The sequence below is a fragment of the Pezoporus wallicus genome, unplaced genomic scaffold (genome assembly GCF_028554395.1).
Source record: "Pezoporus wallicus isolate ANWC-B61680 ecotype Strahan unplaced genomic scaffold, APGP_CSIRO_Pwel_v1 scaffold_2584, whole genome shotgun sequence".
Classification (NCBI taxonomy): Eukaryota; Metazoa; Chordata; class Aves; order Psittaciformes; family Psittacidae; genus Pezoporus; species Pezoporus wallicus.
The window spans coordinates 12,181,036-12,198,833 of NW_026642851.1; the positions used below are offsets into that span (position 1 = coordinate 12,181,036).

General features: G+C 37.2%; 1 protein-coding gene across 2 annotated transcripts in view; it reads left to right on the plus strand.

Moving 5' to 3' along the window:
- ZEB1 (zinc finger E-box binding homeobox 1) overlaps nt 1-17,798 on the plus strand; it is a 126,617-nt gene that overhangs the window by 104,750 nt on the left and 4,069 nt on the right. For both annotated transcript variants that reach the window (XM_057432851.1, XM_057432850.1), the window contains exons 3-8: nt 1,358-1,420; nt 3,002-3,163; nt 7,173-7,375; nt 12,371-12,476; nt 13,919-15,729; nt 17,291-17,471. In XM_057432851.1, coding sequence (XP_057288834.1) covers nt 1,358-1,420; nt 3,002-3,163; nt 7,173-7,375; nt 12,371-12,476; nt 13,919-15,729; nt 17,291-17,471 — 2,526 coding nt within the window. The remainder of the gene's footprint in view (nt 1-1,357; nt 1,421-3,001; nt 3,164-7,172; nt 7,376-12,370; nt 12,477-13,918; nt 15,730-17,290; nt 17,472-17,798) is intronic.

A 17,798-nucleotide genomic window follows, 5' to 3' on the forward strand; every position in this document is an offset into this window, starting at 1 on the left:
CTCCTTGTCTTACACCCCACTTTTAGATATTGCAAGAGAAAGTACCAAGCAGAGGTTCTGATTATTAGAACTGAGATGGTTTTCAACTTCACTGAGATTAATCTATAATGTCATAAATTCCTTGACATTGCCATGGAAAGCATAGCTTTTATTTATACTGAAGCAAATGGAATTTACTAGCAACACTATAATTTAAATTTCTATGAGTAATAACTTACTGATATTCCCCCTCTTCCACAGAGCCTATTTCATAATGGAGAAAAATCACAAACCCTTTTTAAATAAAAATAGTGGATTTGTATCATGATTGTTTTTAAGAAATTAAATTTTGGATTTAAATTTTGCATTGCATTCTGAACCAAATCTGTGGTATCATGAGCCAAAATTATAATTAGTTCAAAATCCAGCATAGCTTTCCTAAGCACTGACAGAGTGGCATCAGTGTCCTTTCCAATAGGAACTTCCCAGTTCAGGTGACCCAACAAACATAAATTAGGAACAACTTGGGCAGTTTATTGATTTGAATCCACAGCTATAGTGAGTTAAAACTTCCATGCTGCATCCTTGAATGCTGCAGCTCAGCGGGAGCTGGTAGAGTTTTGGAGGCAGGTAGGCTCCTCAGCATTAGTTCTGTGGACATCTGGTACCTGCAAACTTGTACTGAATATTGGAATCGATACATGAAACATCTTTGTAGTGCACAGTTGATCTGAATCGGAGAGCATGTGTTTAAAATCCTTGTTTATTTAAGCAATGGCAGCCTAAAAGTGGTTTCTAGATGATTTACAAGAAAGATAACGCATTAGGTAGTTGTTCGCAGACTTGACTAGCAAACTGTCAGTCATTTAAAAAAACTGCTAATTGGAGAAAACAGTTTTTTCATATATTTGGTTTATGATACTTTGGTTTCCAGAAATAGTATTCCAGTGTATCATAGATCTACATTTGTAGATAGGGTTATTTAAGTAGCTGACTGTATTTGCTGGAGAAATACACTGTCCCTGTCCTTCTCTTAAACTTATGGTTTGTGTTTAATGTTTCTCCCTTTTAAGATTTCATTTCTGTAATGATGGAATATCTTTGTGGTTCAGCTGATTGCACTCTGCTGAAATAACGTGCAATCCATGCTTTTGAAAGAACATTGTGTTTAAATACATTTCTTCTAAACAATGGAGAAATGGGAAAAAATGCTGAAGAAGTAACTCAAATATAAGCTGACCTTTGAAGGTCCCTTCAAACCCAAGCTGTTCTGTGATTCTGTGATATTTAAGCTGTTGAGGTGTGTGTGGCTTTTTTGTGTGTGTTTTGGGTTCTTTATAAATATTCATTCTTCTTTTTGTGAAATGTACTATTTCAGCTGGAAAAGAAACGAAAGAAATCCTGGGGCCTGAAGCTCAGACAGATGAAGTTGGATGTACAGGTATTTATTTGTTAATCTGAGCCCTTTATTCATAAAGTGCTATTGAATTAGGGCTAGGTGAGTATTCTCCCGAAGTCTTCGAAGTTCTCCCACCTCTATTTATAAACTGCTTTGCTCTTCCTCAGTAGATGTCTTAAATTGTAAACTGTTCTAGCTTAGGAAGAATAGTCTGGGCTCCTTTTGGATGTCCTGGGTCTGGAGGTGTTGCTGACTAGTGACACAGAGCTGTCCCCTCCCATGAGGGCTGGCTGCAGCAGCACATCTCCTAAGGGCAAAACAAAGAATAACATTGATCTTGCATGTAGGTAGTATTTTAAACTAATAAGGAATATAGCAAAATAAACTTAAGCTCATACCATATCTTATTATCAACTCCTCTGTTTATAATGATTATACGGAAGGTAGAATAAAATGTGTACTTCAGTTTAAGAACCAAACAAAACCAAATACTTTGTTATTTTGTTATTTCTCTGATTGACAAAGAAAAGTAACTTATAGCCCATCAGCTTTTAAAAATTTTTTTATACTTTCTTTTTTTTTTCTTTTAATGCCCATAACACTAAATAGTTCAATGTTATCCAGATAACCTTTATTTAATGAATAAGTAAATTACTTTGATGTGTTTAAAACTGTAGATTTGCACATTCTTTTTAGTTACTACAAAGTCAGATGTCTCCAAACAAGTATGGAGAGCTACATTATGTATTGTATTACAGTCTCTATGTGAGAGACAGGAACATGGCGTAAAAAGATTGTGTCAAATTGTAAATTGAGTGTGTGACTTCACACAGGGAAAACTCCTTCCTATTAAAAATGTACCTCATGTTATTAAAAGTGGAGAAGATCTATCATGATTTAGTGTGCCGCAGGTAGAGCCCTCACAGAATGTTCCACCATGGTAAAAGTAAACTCAATGAACAATGTATTTAGGCAAATACTTGGTAGTAAATATTTATCATACAAACATGAAGTAAAATATTTAATTTATTATTTGTCAACATTGAAATATAGTTCTTCATTTATTGTTTTCGTAAGTTTTAAACTGGGAAATGTTGAAGAATGTTAACTAGATCTGAAACCTTTTTGATAGCAGAAAACAGGCCACTCAAAAGTTCAAGTTTGCTGCATTTCAGCCAGCCAACTTGTTTATCAGAGTTTAAATATCTTCTGGGCTTGCACTAATGAGCAGGTCTTAAATATGTTAAAAATTATGTCTTGAAGGCAAAAAATTTACATTTGCAAACATAGGAGCCAAGATGGTAAGATGGCCTTCAAACTACAAGGGCTAAATCAAATTAAGGGGAGCTTCTCGGGAAGCTGAACAGCTAAATCTGAAATGATAAAAATGCACTGAATTGAAGAGCCAAATGTGTTTTAGTCAAAATGTTGTTATGCCACTGGTTCTCGTTTTTAAAACTTGTCATATTCCTTCATCTAAAAGAGCTTGAACTGTACAGCTATTTGTAAAGAGTTTTGAAATCCCTGGGTAGAGGGTGGTTTGGCAATGTGAATTACTGAATCTCATTTATGTTCTTTTTAAACTATTCATTTCATATCTTGTTTCTTGTTTTTAACTCATAGTGAAAGAAGATGAATGTGATTCTGATGCAGAAAATGAACAAAACCATGACCCTAATGTTGAAGAGTTCCTACAGCAAGAAGATACAGCTGTTATCTACCCTGAAGCACCTGAGGAGGACCAGAGACAAGGCACGCCAGAAGCTAGTGGGCAGGATGAAAATGGTAGATATACCACCAGTTCAGTTCTGACAAATAAGTTGTACTAACGACTGGACCCAAACATTCCATTGTATTTTAGAAGACAGCAATGCATATACATATGACTTTGGGGGTTGAGGGAGAATCTTAGTTAAATAATTCTATGAGGATGGGATCATCATGCAAAAAACAATACTACTTGATTTTGTAAAACAAGACATGCACTGGGGTTCAGTTGTATGGGTACCTAATTGATAATCCTAAGTATCTGGAAATAAAAATTCAAGCATTCATAAATCATTCAACAGCACTAAACGAAAGAACAGAACAAATATTTATTAAATATAATGGGAGTGAAGCAAGATAGTATGACTTTATGTAAGAATAACTTCAGGGGAGTTGTAACACGTTCCTTTCCTTTTTATATTTCTAAACAAAACACCCAAAAGGACATATTAGGTAGGAGTTCTTTTATTAAGTAGCCAATCTATGACAGGCTTTTGGGTATTTTCCTGAAAAAACAGCAGTGGAGAAAAAAGAAATATTGCTTATACAGAAATATTTTTGTGAAAAAAAAATACCTGTTATTGTTTTTAAATAGAAGTCTTTTTTTCTGTAAGTTTTGTGCTTAAAATGCTCCTCTGAGTGAGATGAGAAGTCATAGTTTGTTAAGTGTGAAAGACTGAAGGTTTCTTCATCATGAAATATTTGAATGCAAAACCTGTTCAGATTGGTTATGCATTGTTTTGCTTTTTGATGTGTTCAGCTTTCATAACCTATGACAACTGCAGTTTCAACCAGATTGTGTTCCTTTACTGTTGTATTTAAGATTTGTCGAAAGAAAGTAACATCCTGCATAAAGGGTTAGGAGTTGTCTTCCAGTCATTTAAGAAAATGTGCATTGCCAAAAACCTGTCACTGTAGCTGTATTACTGTACTGAAGTTTAAGGGAGAGTGGTGAATGGGTTAACACTAACAATTTTGTTCTGCTCTTCGAGAGATTTTATGTTATTAAAGATTAAAAAAAAAAAAAAAGTAAATTAAAATATTTGAGAAATTTAAACTGTGTATATGCCTATTCATATACAGAAATAGGACCTGAATTACAAATATTTTGTGGTATACAAGTTTTGCACGATTCAATTAATCATAGAATCATAGAATCGTTAGGGTTGGAAAGGACCTTAAGATCATCTAGTTCCAACCCCTCTGCTGTGGTCAGGGACACCTTACGCTAAATCATATCACCCAAGGCCTCGTCCAACCTGGCCTTGAACACTGCCAGGGACAGAGCATTCACAACCTCCCTGGGCAACCCATTCCAGTGCCTCACCACCCTAACAGGAAAGAATTTCCTTCTTATATCCAACCTAAAATTCCCCTGTTTAAGTTTTAACCCGTTACCCCTTGTCCTATCACGACAGTCTCTAATGAAGGGTCCCTCTCCAGCATCCCTATAGATAGAATTAAGATACATGCTCAACAGTAGCATCTTAAAAATTACAGGTAATTTAAGATGTTATTCTGTGGTTGCAGTGGCGCAGATTGTCAAGTTAGTTTTACAGCCTTGCGATATAATTTCCATGTAATCATTAAAAAAATACACATTTTTATCAAAAATTTCAATTTGAACTAGCCCAGTAGGTTAACAGGGAAGTATTTGGAAAACCAAGATGCTGAAAAATAATGTTCAGGGTTTTAATCTTTTGGAACAGAACATGCCAAAAATACAGTGATATTTGCTAAAGATACATGATTCCAAACCAGGGGACTGGGCAAAAGAAGTGACAGAAAAATAGTGGCTTTGGGAAAACACTGCCATTTTGACGTTTGCTCCAGTGGAACAGAATTTAAATTAACATATTTCTGTAATTTTCACTGAGTTGTATTTGTGCAGAAATGGAGTATTCTTTATGTCAGGTGAATTGAATTGTAGATGGAAAAAAGAGGATTGAAAGGAAGCATGCTGTATCTATGCATGTGGGGAGAGGTTAATCTTTTGACAACCTGGCTGATCCAGGAAAAGCAGAAAGGAGTACAAGAACACAAAAAACAGTGTAATACAAGTGTGACCTTGACTGTTACCATAACAAGTGTAAAAAAACCATATATGACAGAGAAGGTGTTGGGGTTTAGTAATAATGAAAACTGGTCTGACTCTTCCTTTTCACTGTTGCAAGAACAATGGCACATTCCGTAAAAATAAAGTCAGTAAATTCCACACAAACAGAGTGAATTGCTACTTTATAGAGCATGTAATCAGTCTATGGTGATAAGTCCTAAAAGAGGTCATGGAGATAAATAATTCAGAAGTACTTTGTAAAGTACTGATTATTTTTATGAGCATTAATAATGCTTATAGTTCTTCAACTTAAGATGACGGTGCACACAAATTTGCCCTTCGTGCTTCAGAGCATAAAATGATAGTCAATAAAGACCTTCCACCTTTCTCTCCTGCTCTCACTCAGCACAGCAGAGAGGTGCATCCTTGCAAAATTTGCTTCCCATTTCCCTTAAAACGTGGAAGAGTAGCATGGTCATTGAAGGATATCACTTTGTATAAATTGATAGTTTGATCAAATACAGCAAGCCAGACATTTATGCAAGCACTTTTGTCAATTTATAAAAAATATTTTCCTTTCCGATCCTTTAAAAAAAAATTATTTTTCAAGGATAGACTATGTTACTATTCTATGGCGCTAAATATATGCTGATAAGAAGAGATGGAGTTAAAACTTCATAAATGTTGACTTCTCAGAAATAGACTTGTGAAAATGATATTCAGCTTCAATCTGATTTCACTTTGTCCTGTACTGATACAGAAGTAACTTCGTGAAAGCCAGCAGAATAAATTCTGAGGATCACATTAGAATCATATTTATGGCCTCACGTCTGATCTCTCTCCTTTCTGATCTGCAGACAGCATGTCCTATTAGCATGTACATGATGTGTCATAGAATCATAGAATGGTTTGTGTTGGAAGGGACCTTAAAAGGTCATCTAGTCCAACCACCCTGCAGTGGGCAGGGACATCTTCAACTAGATCAGGTTGCTCAGAGCCCCATCCAAGCTGAACTTGAATGCTTCCAGGGATGGGGCATCTGTAACCGCACTGAGCACTGTTGTATTACCTCACTACCCTCATTGTAAATTTCTTCCTTATATCTAGTCTAAATCTACTCTCCTTCAGTTTAAAATCATTACCCATTGATCTATCGCTACAGGCCCTGATAAAAAGTCTATCCCCGTCTTTCTTGTAAGTCCCCTGTAAGTACTGAAAGGCCACAATAAGGTCTTCCCAGAGCCTTCTCGAGGCAGAAAAACCCTAACTCTAAGCCTGGCTTCATAGAGGGCTCCAGCCCTCTGATCATTTCTGTGGCCCTCCTCTGGACCTGCTCCAACAGGTCCAGGTATAAGAATTATAAACCACATTTCTAGGATTTTTTTTTTGTTGTTTTTTTTGTTTGTTTGTTTTTTTCTTTTTTATTTCAGTTCTCTTTTTCACTTACAGTTCCGTGTTAGGTAAAGAGAAAAACATACTCTGCAACTTGTAAATATTATTTATAATATTCATAATATCAGGAGCTGAAAATAGGCTGCTATTAGTTGTTTCAGTGATAGACGTGAATTTGTAAACAGGATTTGAGGATTGCTGTGATTGAGTCAATCAGATCTACAAAGACTGCTGGATCTTAAACTGTTTCACAATTTTCAGACCACTTTCTAAACGGAAATACATATATAGAATCTCTAGTGCTATACTGGGAAGTCCGGCAGACTCAATGAGAGGTGTGGGTTTGGGTATAGTGCTGAACTTTCTTCAGTGTACACAGGGCAATGGTACCATAGCGTAGTTAGTAACATAATATGTGTGGGAAAAGATACAAATTGTCATTTTTCTAAAACAGATGGACCTTCTAGCAGCTGCATCTTTTCTTACAGTAATATATGTAAATGTAAAGCATGTCTGTTGATGGTAATAAGTTTGGAACTTACATTTATTTAAACATGGTCTATTGTCTCTCCTGTGTAGGAACACCTGATGCATTTTCCCAGTTACTTACGTGCCCATATTGTGATCGAGGGTACAAGCGTTTTACCTCTTTGAAGGAACACATCAAGTATCGCCATGAAAAAAATGAAGATAACTTCAGTTGCTCCTTGTGCAGTTACACGTTTGCGTACAGAACACAGCTTGACCGCCACATGACGTCACACAAATCAGGAAGAGATCAAGTAAGAGGCGTTTGAATTAAGGATTTGTCGTCCTCTGTAACAACGCTGTGATTTGTTATGTGAGCAAAAATGGACAGAGCAAATAAAACTGTTCACATCAGATCATCTGTGTGCTGAAGTCCAAGTTCTGGAGCACACACTTAAACTTGCTGCTGAAGTCAGGCTTTTTCCATAGATGTCAAAGGATGAGATATGAATTCCTATGTTCATTTCATCTAGGCATCTGGTTGGGTTTAAATTTTAGTTTTCAGAAGTGCTTTATTGCATTTATAGGTAATTAGTGTTTTTCTGTTCATTAGCTAGCATTACATTAAAGTTGTGACTCAGATCTAATCTCAAATCTTTAATGAAACATATTTTTCTGTCATAAATCCTGTTTGGCTAATTTAAAATTTACTGTACTCATTTTTGCCCTTAAGAAACAAATCATTGCGTTGATTCATTTGCTTGAACTGTGAGATAACGGTTTTTAAATGCAGTCCATGCAATAAGGCAATATACAAATAATTTGTGCATGAAATACAGCATTTCAATAGTAAATGAAGCAACAGAAAGGGCTAAAGATACTCTGAGCTTGTTTTGTCTGGTTCATGGTCTGTCCTGAGGGCATGGTCCCCTCGAATGCCTTCCATAAGTTAGTCATCTCATCACTAACAGAAGGTCCTGAGCTTCTGTTCACCTCTCCCTCTTTTTCTTTACTGCTTTTATCCCCACAATTTCCTATCACACACACACCCCCTCCCCGCCCCCAATTACATGCTTCCATAACTTCTCAGGGGCACTCTATGGCTCAAGAGCCAATTGAAAATTACTGAAACAGTCAGGAATTACCCAAGCTAAAAAGATACATACTTTCCACCACCATGGAAAGAAACAGGAGGGAAACATCACAGAAAGATAGGAAACAGTGAATACTGAAAAGAATATAAAGGGGAAGAAGGCGCTTCAGTATTTGTTGAAGCTCCAAACCAACAGATATTTTATTAAACTGAAAGGCTGTAACACAGAGTAAAGGAAATGCGTTTTTACACATTGCATATTAACTTCCATTCTACAAAGTATCACTAAATCCAAGAATTTAGCAGGCTTAAAAATTTATTATACATTAATATACATTTTTATACCTGAGTTTTTACATTCATGGGTAAATTAAATAGGAAAAATTGTTACAGGTATTGGCTATCCCACTGCAAGGATTTTGCTCTCTCTCAGGGTTTGTAATAACCTCACCTGCATATGCTGGGGTGGTAGTTCTTTATTCAAATGTATTTCCCATGAACAAGTTATTTGTCTTGCTGTCTTATTGGCTTGGCTTCCACTTGAGACTTGGTCTTATATACACATTGTATTTCTAACTATAAAATCTATTAATGCTTTTGTATAATGCTTATTTGTGAGCTACTACATTTTTCCAGTTTTTCCAACTAGAAGCATAAATGCGTAAGAATAAAGTAGTTGGAGAGGTAGAAGCCTTTCCCATATTCGCATGTAGTTTGAACGAAAAGTTAAAAAATGCCAAGCGACGAAGCGATCTCAGAATTGCCACAAAGGGAAGTCTAAATTGTATTCCTGCAGATACGTTTCAATGGGCACAATTGCTTTTGATAAATGTTGTTTCTTTGAAGTATCTGGAACTGAATATTACACCCATGCTAGTGTATTTTTTTCTCTAGAGCCATAACTAGAATCAAAACTATAATAGTTTAGATACTTGGCAAATTTGGAATATGTATTTGTTTATGTTATTGTCACAAAGGTGTCATGTCTTCAGAACAGGCTTCACGTGCATGTACTTGGTAACGTCATTTGTGTAATGCAAGACTAACTTTTTTCCATAGTAAGTGTAGACATCCTGGTTGTGGATCTTAAGCAGCTGCATCTTCAGATCTTAATGTGTCATTCTTAAAGGACTTCACCTGAAAGCAGATTACATGGATAACTTTGTTGGCTGGTTAATGTCCACCATGTGACTGACAGTTTTGTAATTGTTCTGTACAAGGAAGCAATGAGCAAAGGTAGTATCTAGTGTAGTGAAGGCAGTGGAACAGGTATGTTGACACTGCCTTCCCTGAGGAATGGGGAGATAGGCCAAACTGCAGCTACTTCTGTGAGAGCTGAGAACCATCCTGCACCTTCTTCTTTCTCCCCATGCCCGGCATCCTCATGGCTCTCCTGGCTGCTCCTACACCACTAACAGTTGGTAGGAGGTGATGCTGCCTATATATCATCTGCTTTCACACATGAAGCACCAAATAAAGATGTTGAGGGATAAGTGCTTCTTATCTTTGTTTTACTTTTCTTCTCATAAATTTACAAAGCGCCCATAGGTAGTCTGTTGAAATTTCATATTGCTGTGGACTCCACTGAGAAATGGGCAGTTCTTGAACACCATGCTCAAACCATCTCTAAAAAAAACATGATGTAACTGTAATTCCCATCTTCCAAATAACTTTTCAGGATTTCCATTAATTAGTTTTTGTTTTCTTCTATGAAAAGAGTGAACTTTAGCCCTAAGCATAATAAGTGTTTGATGCATGGATGCATTAGTGGCTAGTTACAAACCTTAATGTGGATGTTTCTTCTTTCTGTCCTTAAAGGAATGCAGAGTAGTATTACTGGATGGTACAGATAATTCTTTAATAAGCAGAAAACAGTTATGTACAGTGCATTTAAAAATATATCACACATCAGACGCACAAAAAATGTGGATTTAACAGTACTGAAAGGGGAAAAAACATTTGAATAAGAGAAGATTAAGAGTGAAAGAGTACCAAAGATGGTACTTTAGAGGATAGTTATGATTTCTTAGTTATTTTAAAGAAAAGGTCCTGGATACTAACTCTAAGGATATCACAGATTTATAAAGAAGAAGAATATAGGACAGACAGCCAGAAAGCTGAATAAGGAATTACAAATATAAGAAGGTAAGGCAAAATAAATGGAAACACTGCCTAGCAGAAAGTTCAAAGCAGCTTATAGCTGTGGCCAGGAAAACAGGAAAACTCGTTAAAAAATTGCTAAGAGGAATATGGGCTTCCATGCTTTGGAAGCAGGACATTGAATTTTAAAGACTGTAGCAGAATAATTTCTGATAGATTGAATACATGCACTAATAATTACTGTGAATATTTATGTAGTCCAGCATCTGCAATAGCTGTGTATATGCTGAGATTCTTTAACTTGTATCATCTCAAGTCAGACAGTAGTAACTGGTTCTCTGCAGGCTTAAGTAAATCCTGACATGGTCCTCTAGACTCAGTGAAGTTGGATCATTAAAGTGAAAGGCAGTGGGTCAGGCACAATCATCTAGAACATCGTCTTCAAGGGACTTAGTTAAAGAAAGCTGAAAAGTTGTGTGGACTAGCAAAAGACAGCTGACAAAACCAGAACTAAGGGTCAAGTGCTAATCAGGGTAAGTCAGAGTGGCAGCCTCACTGCAGAGCCTGGTAGGAGGCAGGAAGGAACCTACCCTAAGGAGGGTGAGAGCAGTATCTGCTGAGAGGTTAGAACTGCAGCTTAACCAAATGCTTATCCCAAGGGAACTGTCAAATTCAAATACTTGGAAGCAATTTAGATTATCTTATTTCCATTTGTCTTCTGTTAGCACCTGTATCATATAAAGGAGGACAACGTGTAGAATGGGGAGGGCTGATAATTTGGACAGCGTATCTCATAGCAGCGTGCTCAGATCTTCATCCAGCAGACTATACAGATGTGCATTCTTCAGATCTAAAGACATAAATCAGTCCAGGAACATCATCCTGCCTTTTTATTAATCCCTGCTTCTCCAGCACACATCTCAGCCCCCAGCTACTGTGTCTGCACTTGAGGAATAGCCTCAGCACCCGGTGAGCATCTGCTCCAGTGCTGCCAACCGCAGTAGACCCGACTTGGGTGTAGGAGCTCCCCACCATGGTTTCATTCCAGAGGCAGGCTGTTTCCCCCAGATACATCTATAACTCTATTAGTTTATGAAAATACTTGCTCTGGTTACCAAAAATGTACAGCTGCATCCAAATGGTGGCAGAGTGTCTTTTTGCAAAGTGAACTCTACTTAGAAAGGAGACACTGTTCTATTAAATAATTTGCTTGAACACAAAATTTATAATTGTTCCATTTCACGTTGGTAATTAAGCTGCTCCAACTTCTAAGATGTATAGATTTATGCAGTTTGTGATAAAATTATATATCTTGCATACACATCACATATATACTACATACTTTTACATGTCTGTCTTAGCGTTTGTGGGTTTTAAAGTAGTATAACAATAAAGATAAATCAAAAATAATCTGGAGCTTAACAATAAACTCTCTCACAAGTCAAAATATAACAAAATAAGCACAAAGTTTCAATGCAGATAGTGAAGAGGTTTGATGCTGTGTACTTGGGAAATCCTTCCATATTGTTATTTTAGTTTTTGCATTTATCTTGAGAATTCATTGTGACTGGGAGTGCCTTTGTTGTCACTAAGCTGTCTTCTCTTGAGCAATCGTGTGGCATCATTACATAGAGGAATCCAAGGCCAACTGTAAGTGCTGGAAGCACGTAAATGGAAAAATCACGTCAACTGATTAACTTTAAACAGGCTTTTATACGCTCTAATGTTTCTCTGTCCTGTGTGACGTATTCTGTGGGTGGTGGGCTTGGGGTTTTTCTTGGGTTTTTTGCTTTCACAAAACTAGCATGACTCATATAACATGTCAGTGCAAGCTTCATCCAAAGTTGGGAGAAGGAGCAAATATATTTTGGGGTTTTGTTTGTTTTTTATTTTATTTTTACTATACCGGGCTTTTTCAGAAGACACACGTGGCTCAATTTTAGCCTGAATTCTAATTTGTTTCTTTCTCATGCATAATGCATATCACCTTCAGTCTCTTAAAATTATGCTGAATTCTTTTCAGTTTCGTATTGCATTTTCTCTGTTACAATGTGAAAATACAAAGTGTTTTTCCAACATGCTGTCCTATGCGATAATTATGAATTCTTTCTTACAGAGACATGTGACACAGTCCAGTGGTAATCGAAAATTCAAGTGCACTGAATGTGGAAAAGCTTTTAAATACAAACATCACCTAAAGGAACACCTACGAATCCACAGTGGTAAATAAACTAAGCATTGAATTGTGTACTAATGTTGCTATTTCTACTTTTTGTAATGTTGATGTGCTATCAGTCTCGTAAGTGTAAGTTTAAAATACCAGTATTTTCTTTTTTTTATGTTTTCCCTCTGGGACTTTAAGCACTGACTGCAGCCTTCAGCTGTGTGGAGGAAATACGTAGAATAACTCGAGCATTTGCAGTTGCAACGTAAGCTCTAACAGTTAAGGAAAGCTTCGCTTATGGCAGAAGAAGCAGGGGCGTCCTTCTGGTGCCTTTTCACTTGTCTATTTTTTCTCAGTGTTTGCAGTTCATTCAGCATGTTATGAGCCTAGAAAGAGCTGTGCTTCCCACTGTGACTGTGATTGTCATCATTTGAGACTAGTCATATGAAAATAGGCTCAGGACAGAGATCTAGGATTGTGATGTACTGTCACAACAGTTTCAGTTTCTAAGAAAAGGTCCAGTTTATAAGAAATTTAATATGTAATAGTATATTTTAATACATAATATAACAATAAGTTAAATGTGGTCTCTCAAAAGAGATTCACAATTTCTATTTTTAACGCAGATGTACCCATTGACAGGAAATCTGAAAACAAGTTTTTAGGCCATCTTTTCCTTTCTTACCAATTGCTTAGCCATGACAATAGCAGTGAAGTGCACTTCACTTACAAGTCCTCCCTCATCTTCATTTCATTTCCAGAGGGTAGTGGCACTGTGCCTGTGAGGGGGAAAGCCTCAGTCAATGTGCTTTTCAACCTGAAAACAGAACAGCTGTTTTGGCTCTGCCCTTTTCCTCTGTAGCACGGATCCCCTGAAAAGCCAGCTCTTACTAGGGGTTTAATGATTGCATAGCTGTGTGCCTCTTCCTGGCGATTTAACCTGACATTCATCTCTGAAGGCAAATACACTTCTGACTTCTACCTGTATCTGGTTTCCCTTTACTTAAACTTTGCCTGGATTTCAGCTGATGAGTATTGTATGAAGATTCGGATACAGTGTATTTGAGCTTGCACAATAAAATGTGTATAGCTCTTTGTACAATTATGATTTGTATTTATGGCCCTTTTTTCTTTAGTTAATAATATTCTTCTTTTTTCCATTATGAAATTTATGTACCTTCTGAAGTTAGTAGTTGTACTATTTGAACAGAGTTAAATGAAATCTTCAAGTATCGTATAGACTGATTTTTGTGACATGTGGACAGTTACTGGGAAATACTGGAACATACCATGATCATGTGGGCTCCATCCTATATCTACTAGTGGATCATAAACTCACTAAAGGACTCTAAGCTATACACAACATAGTTGCCTTTAGTGATCAGTTAACTGTATGAGATAATTTTTCAGTAGGACTCTTTGAGAGGTCATGTTGATGAAGTTATGCTGTAACCTAGTAAAGTGTTGCATATGCCTTGTTTCTTTTTTTTTTATCTTTAGGAGAGAAGCCATATGAGTGCCCAAACTGCAAGAAACGTTTTTCCCATTCTGGTTCATACAGTTCACACATAAGCAGTAAGAAGTGTATTGGTTTGATGCCCGTGAATGGTCGAGCCCGGTCAGGGCTCAAGACGTCTCAGTGCTCCTCCCCTTCCCTTTCTGCATCACCAGGTAGCCCAGCAAGACCACAGATACGACAAAAGATAGAAAATAAACCCTTGCAAGAGCAACTTCCTGTTAACCAAATTAAAACTGAACCTGTGGATTATGAATTCAAGCCCATAGTGGTTGCTTCAGGAATTAATTGTTCAACCCCTTTGCAGAATGGGGTCTTTAGTGGTGGTAGCCCATTGCAGGCAACCAGTTCTCCTCAGGGTGTGGTGCAAGCTGTTGTTCTACCAACAGTAGGTCTGGTGTCTCCCATAAGCATCAACTTAAGTGACATTCAAAATGTACTTAAAGTGGCAGTGGATGGTAATGTAATAAGGCAAGTACTGGAAAACAATCATGCTAATCTTGCATCCAAAGAACAAGAAACAATCAACAATGCATCTATACAACAAGCTGGCCATTCACTCATTTCAGCTATCAGTCTTCCTTTGGTTGACCAAGATGGGACAACCAAAATTATCATCAACTACAGCTTGGAGCAGCCAAGTCAACTTCAGGTTGTTCCACAAAATCTAAAAAAAGAAAACTCTGTTCCTACAAATAGTTGCAAAAATGAAAAATTACCAGAAGATCTTACAGTAAAGTCTGAGAAAGATAAGAACTTTGAAGGAGAGACCAATGATAGCACTTGTCTTCTTTGTGATGACTGTCCAGGAGACCTTAATGCACTTCAAGAATTAAAGCACTATGAAACAAAAAATCCTCCTCAGCTTCCTCAGCCCAGTAGAACAGATGCTGAGAAGCCTGACTCCCCTGTCCCATCAGAAACTGGGGAGAACAACTTATCTCCTAGTCAGCCACCTTTAAAGAACCTTTTATCGCTCCTAAAAGCATATTATGCATTAAATGCACAACCGAGCGCAGAAGAGCTTTCAAAAATAGCAGATTCAGTAAACCTGCCACTGGATGTGGTAAAAAAGTGGTTTGAAAAAATGCAAGCTGGACAGATTTCTGTGCAGTCTTCTGGACCATCTTCTCCTGAGCAAGTTAAATTAAGCAGTCCCACAGATAATGATGATCAAGCGGCAGCTACAGATGCAAGCAAACCCCAGAGCAGCACAAATAACTCTGAAAGTTCTGTCAGTACAACAAAGTCTCAGACTGTACCAGGGGGATCAACTCTGAATGGTTCACCCAGTAGCACGCCATCCCCATCGCCACTAAACCTTTCTTCATCAAGAAATTCACAGGGTTATACGTACACAACAGAGGGTGTACAAGAAGAGCCACAAATTGAACCTCTTGACCTTTCGCTACCAAAGCAACATGGAGAACTGTTGGAAAGATCTACCATAACTAGTGTTTACCAGAACAGTGTTTATTCTGTCCAAGAAGAACCTTTGAACTTAACTTGTGCAAAAAAAGAACCACAAAAGGACAACAGTATTACAGACTCTGATCCTATTGTAAATGTAATCCCACCAAGTGCCAATCCCATAAATATTGCTATACCTGCAGTCACTGCCCAGTTACCTACAATTGTTGCCATTGCTGACCAGAACAGTGTTCCATGCTTGAGAGCTCTTGCTGCCAATAAGCAAACCATTTTGATTCCACAGGTGGCTTATACATACTCTACCACAGTTAGTCCTGCAGTTCAAGAAACACCACCAAAACCAACCCAAGCCAATGGAAATCAGGTACTTTGGTTTCTGTATCACTTGATACTGTGTATGATGTATTTGTTCTGTACCTGTGCTGAACTAATTGAAAACTGTCAAGATAAATAAAAATGTAACTATAAGCTATTAGGCTTATTTGGCTTGATTGTTAATGGGTAAGAGATGTTACTGTTAAGTCCTCTGTAAAGCTAGTAAGCTCAGGCAGCTTGAGTCCAGACTTACAGAAACTACGTAGTTCTATGCACAATCAAGTCGGTTCTTCACCATATTCAGTCATTCAGAAGTGTCTTCTAGGACATCAGTGCTCAGTATTCTAAAGGCAGTCTAATCCTCCTGATCAAAAAGCAAAGTAAGGCCATGACTTCTGTTTCTTGCTGGCTCTGTGTCATCGCTTTCCCCACATTCAGAAAATAAACTCTCTGGAACTTTGGCTACTCCCTTCACACTGCTCTGCTTTCTTGGCTTGCAGAGTAGCTGAATGTATCCTTACACCATAATGGCACCTTAAACAAAATTCAGATGTATTCTCTTTGGAAGTCAGGCAGGTATTTATCTTCTCATCTGCTATTCCTGTATCCTGCCATGTTCCTCCCTGGGTACATCTAGATATGACCTGATCTGAGTCAGTCCTCCTGAGAAACACCTGTACATGTTGAGTAGGGACAGAGCAGAACAGGAAAGTGGCTCATGTAAAGACTGAGAGTTTCCAACTAAAACTTAGAAATGCTTTTTAGCATTTCATGCAGGCTTCTGTACTGCCAGAGGCTGAGGAGCCTTGAAGAGTTATGAGGTTGCTTATGTGTTAAGTTTTATAAGACAGATGATATTTGAGCTAACTAACAGGTACATTTTTATATTCAGATTTGATAATATATGATAAAATGAATTGTGTGTAGTGATATTACTGATATCGGTAGAAAATACTGTGCTTCTTACAGATGAGCTTCAGCACTTTAAATGCTTAGCAATAAACAACAGGAGATTTTTAAAACTTTTTATTAATGGAACATTTGAAGTCCCCCAGATGTTGCTTTATTATTTGTGATAGTTTTATGAGGAAGAAGATAGTAAAATATGCAAACTTGAATGGTAAGTTAAATAGCTTTTTGTGAAAACTCTGGCAAAAAATAGTCTTACCTTTCATAAAATCCTAGAGGTAGCAAAATGTGGGTGACAAACATAAGTTGAAAAATGCAATTAGATACTGAATTTACTCTTCCAACTTGCTGGTGTACTTTATAGGTCTGTAGTCTTCTTTTCCTTCCTAACATCATATTTATTTTATGGGCCCTAAAAACGATGTGTCAGTGTAACTTAGACATGGCCAGCAGTCAGATTTGGATGTGATGAAAGTCAGTCCCAGTGAGAATTCTGATTCTGTATGGTGGCAGGGACTGCAAAGCAGAGCAATGCAGCAGCAGATTTTTTTGACTATGTAAGTCTAAACAATTTTGTTTGGCTGTTTATGGAACTGAATGCGAATAACAGTGTGGCTTCAGCTTATACTTTATAATATTGTGTGCTGCATCCATGCTTTTTTTTTTTATTGAACTAAACCTTTTTCATAATTTTTCTTAAGGATGAAAGGCAAGACACTAGCTCAGAAGGAGTATCGAATGTAGAAGATCAAAATGATTCTGATTCAACACCCCCAAAGAAAAAGATGAGAAAGACAGAAAATGGGATGTATGCCTGTGATTTGTGTGACAAAATATTCCAGAAGAGCAGCTCATTATTGAGACATAAGTATGAACACACAGGTATGTACTAGGAAAAGCAGTTTCAGATCATTATTTCATGCAGTGTATAACTGATAATCTCAATTGGAACCCAGTTCTCAGAAAGTGTAGGCAAATGTAATAGTCCTTCTTACAATCTGTGCTCAGCTGTCTTTAGGAACCTATGTTTTGTATATTTGTTCAACAGCTACAATTCTATGTTTCTTTAAATTTTTGAGACTTAAACCCTTGAATAGAAAAACCAGAATTTCTTCCATCTGGCTCATGAACAGTCATCTGCAAGCAACAGCCTGTAGTCAAGGTTGTATTACTTCTAATTTACCTTGCCTGGTTATGAATTAAGAGAAA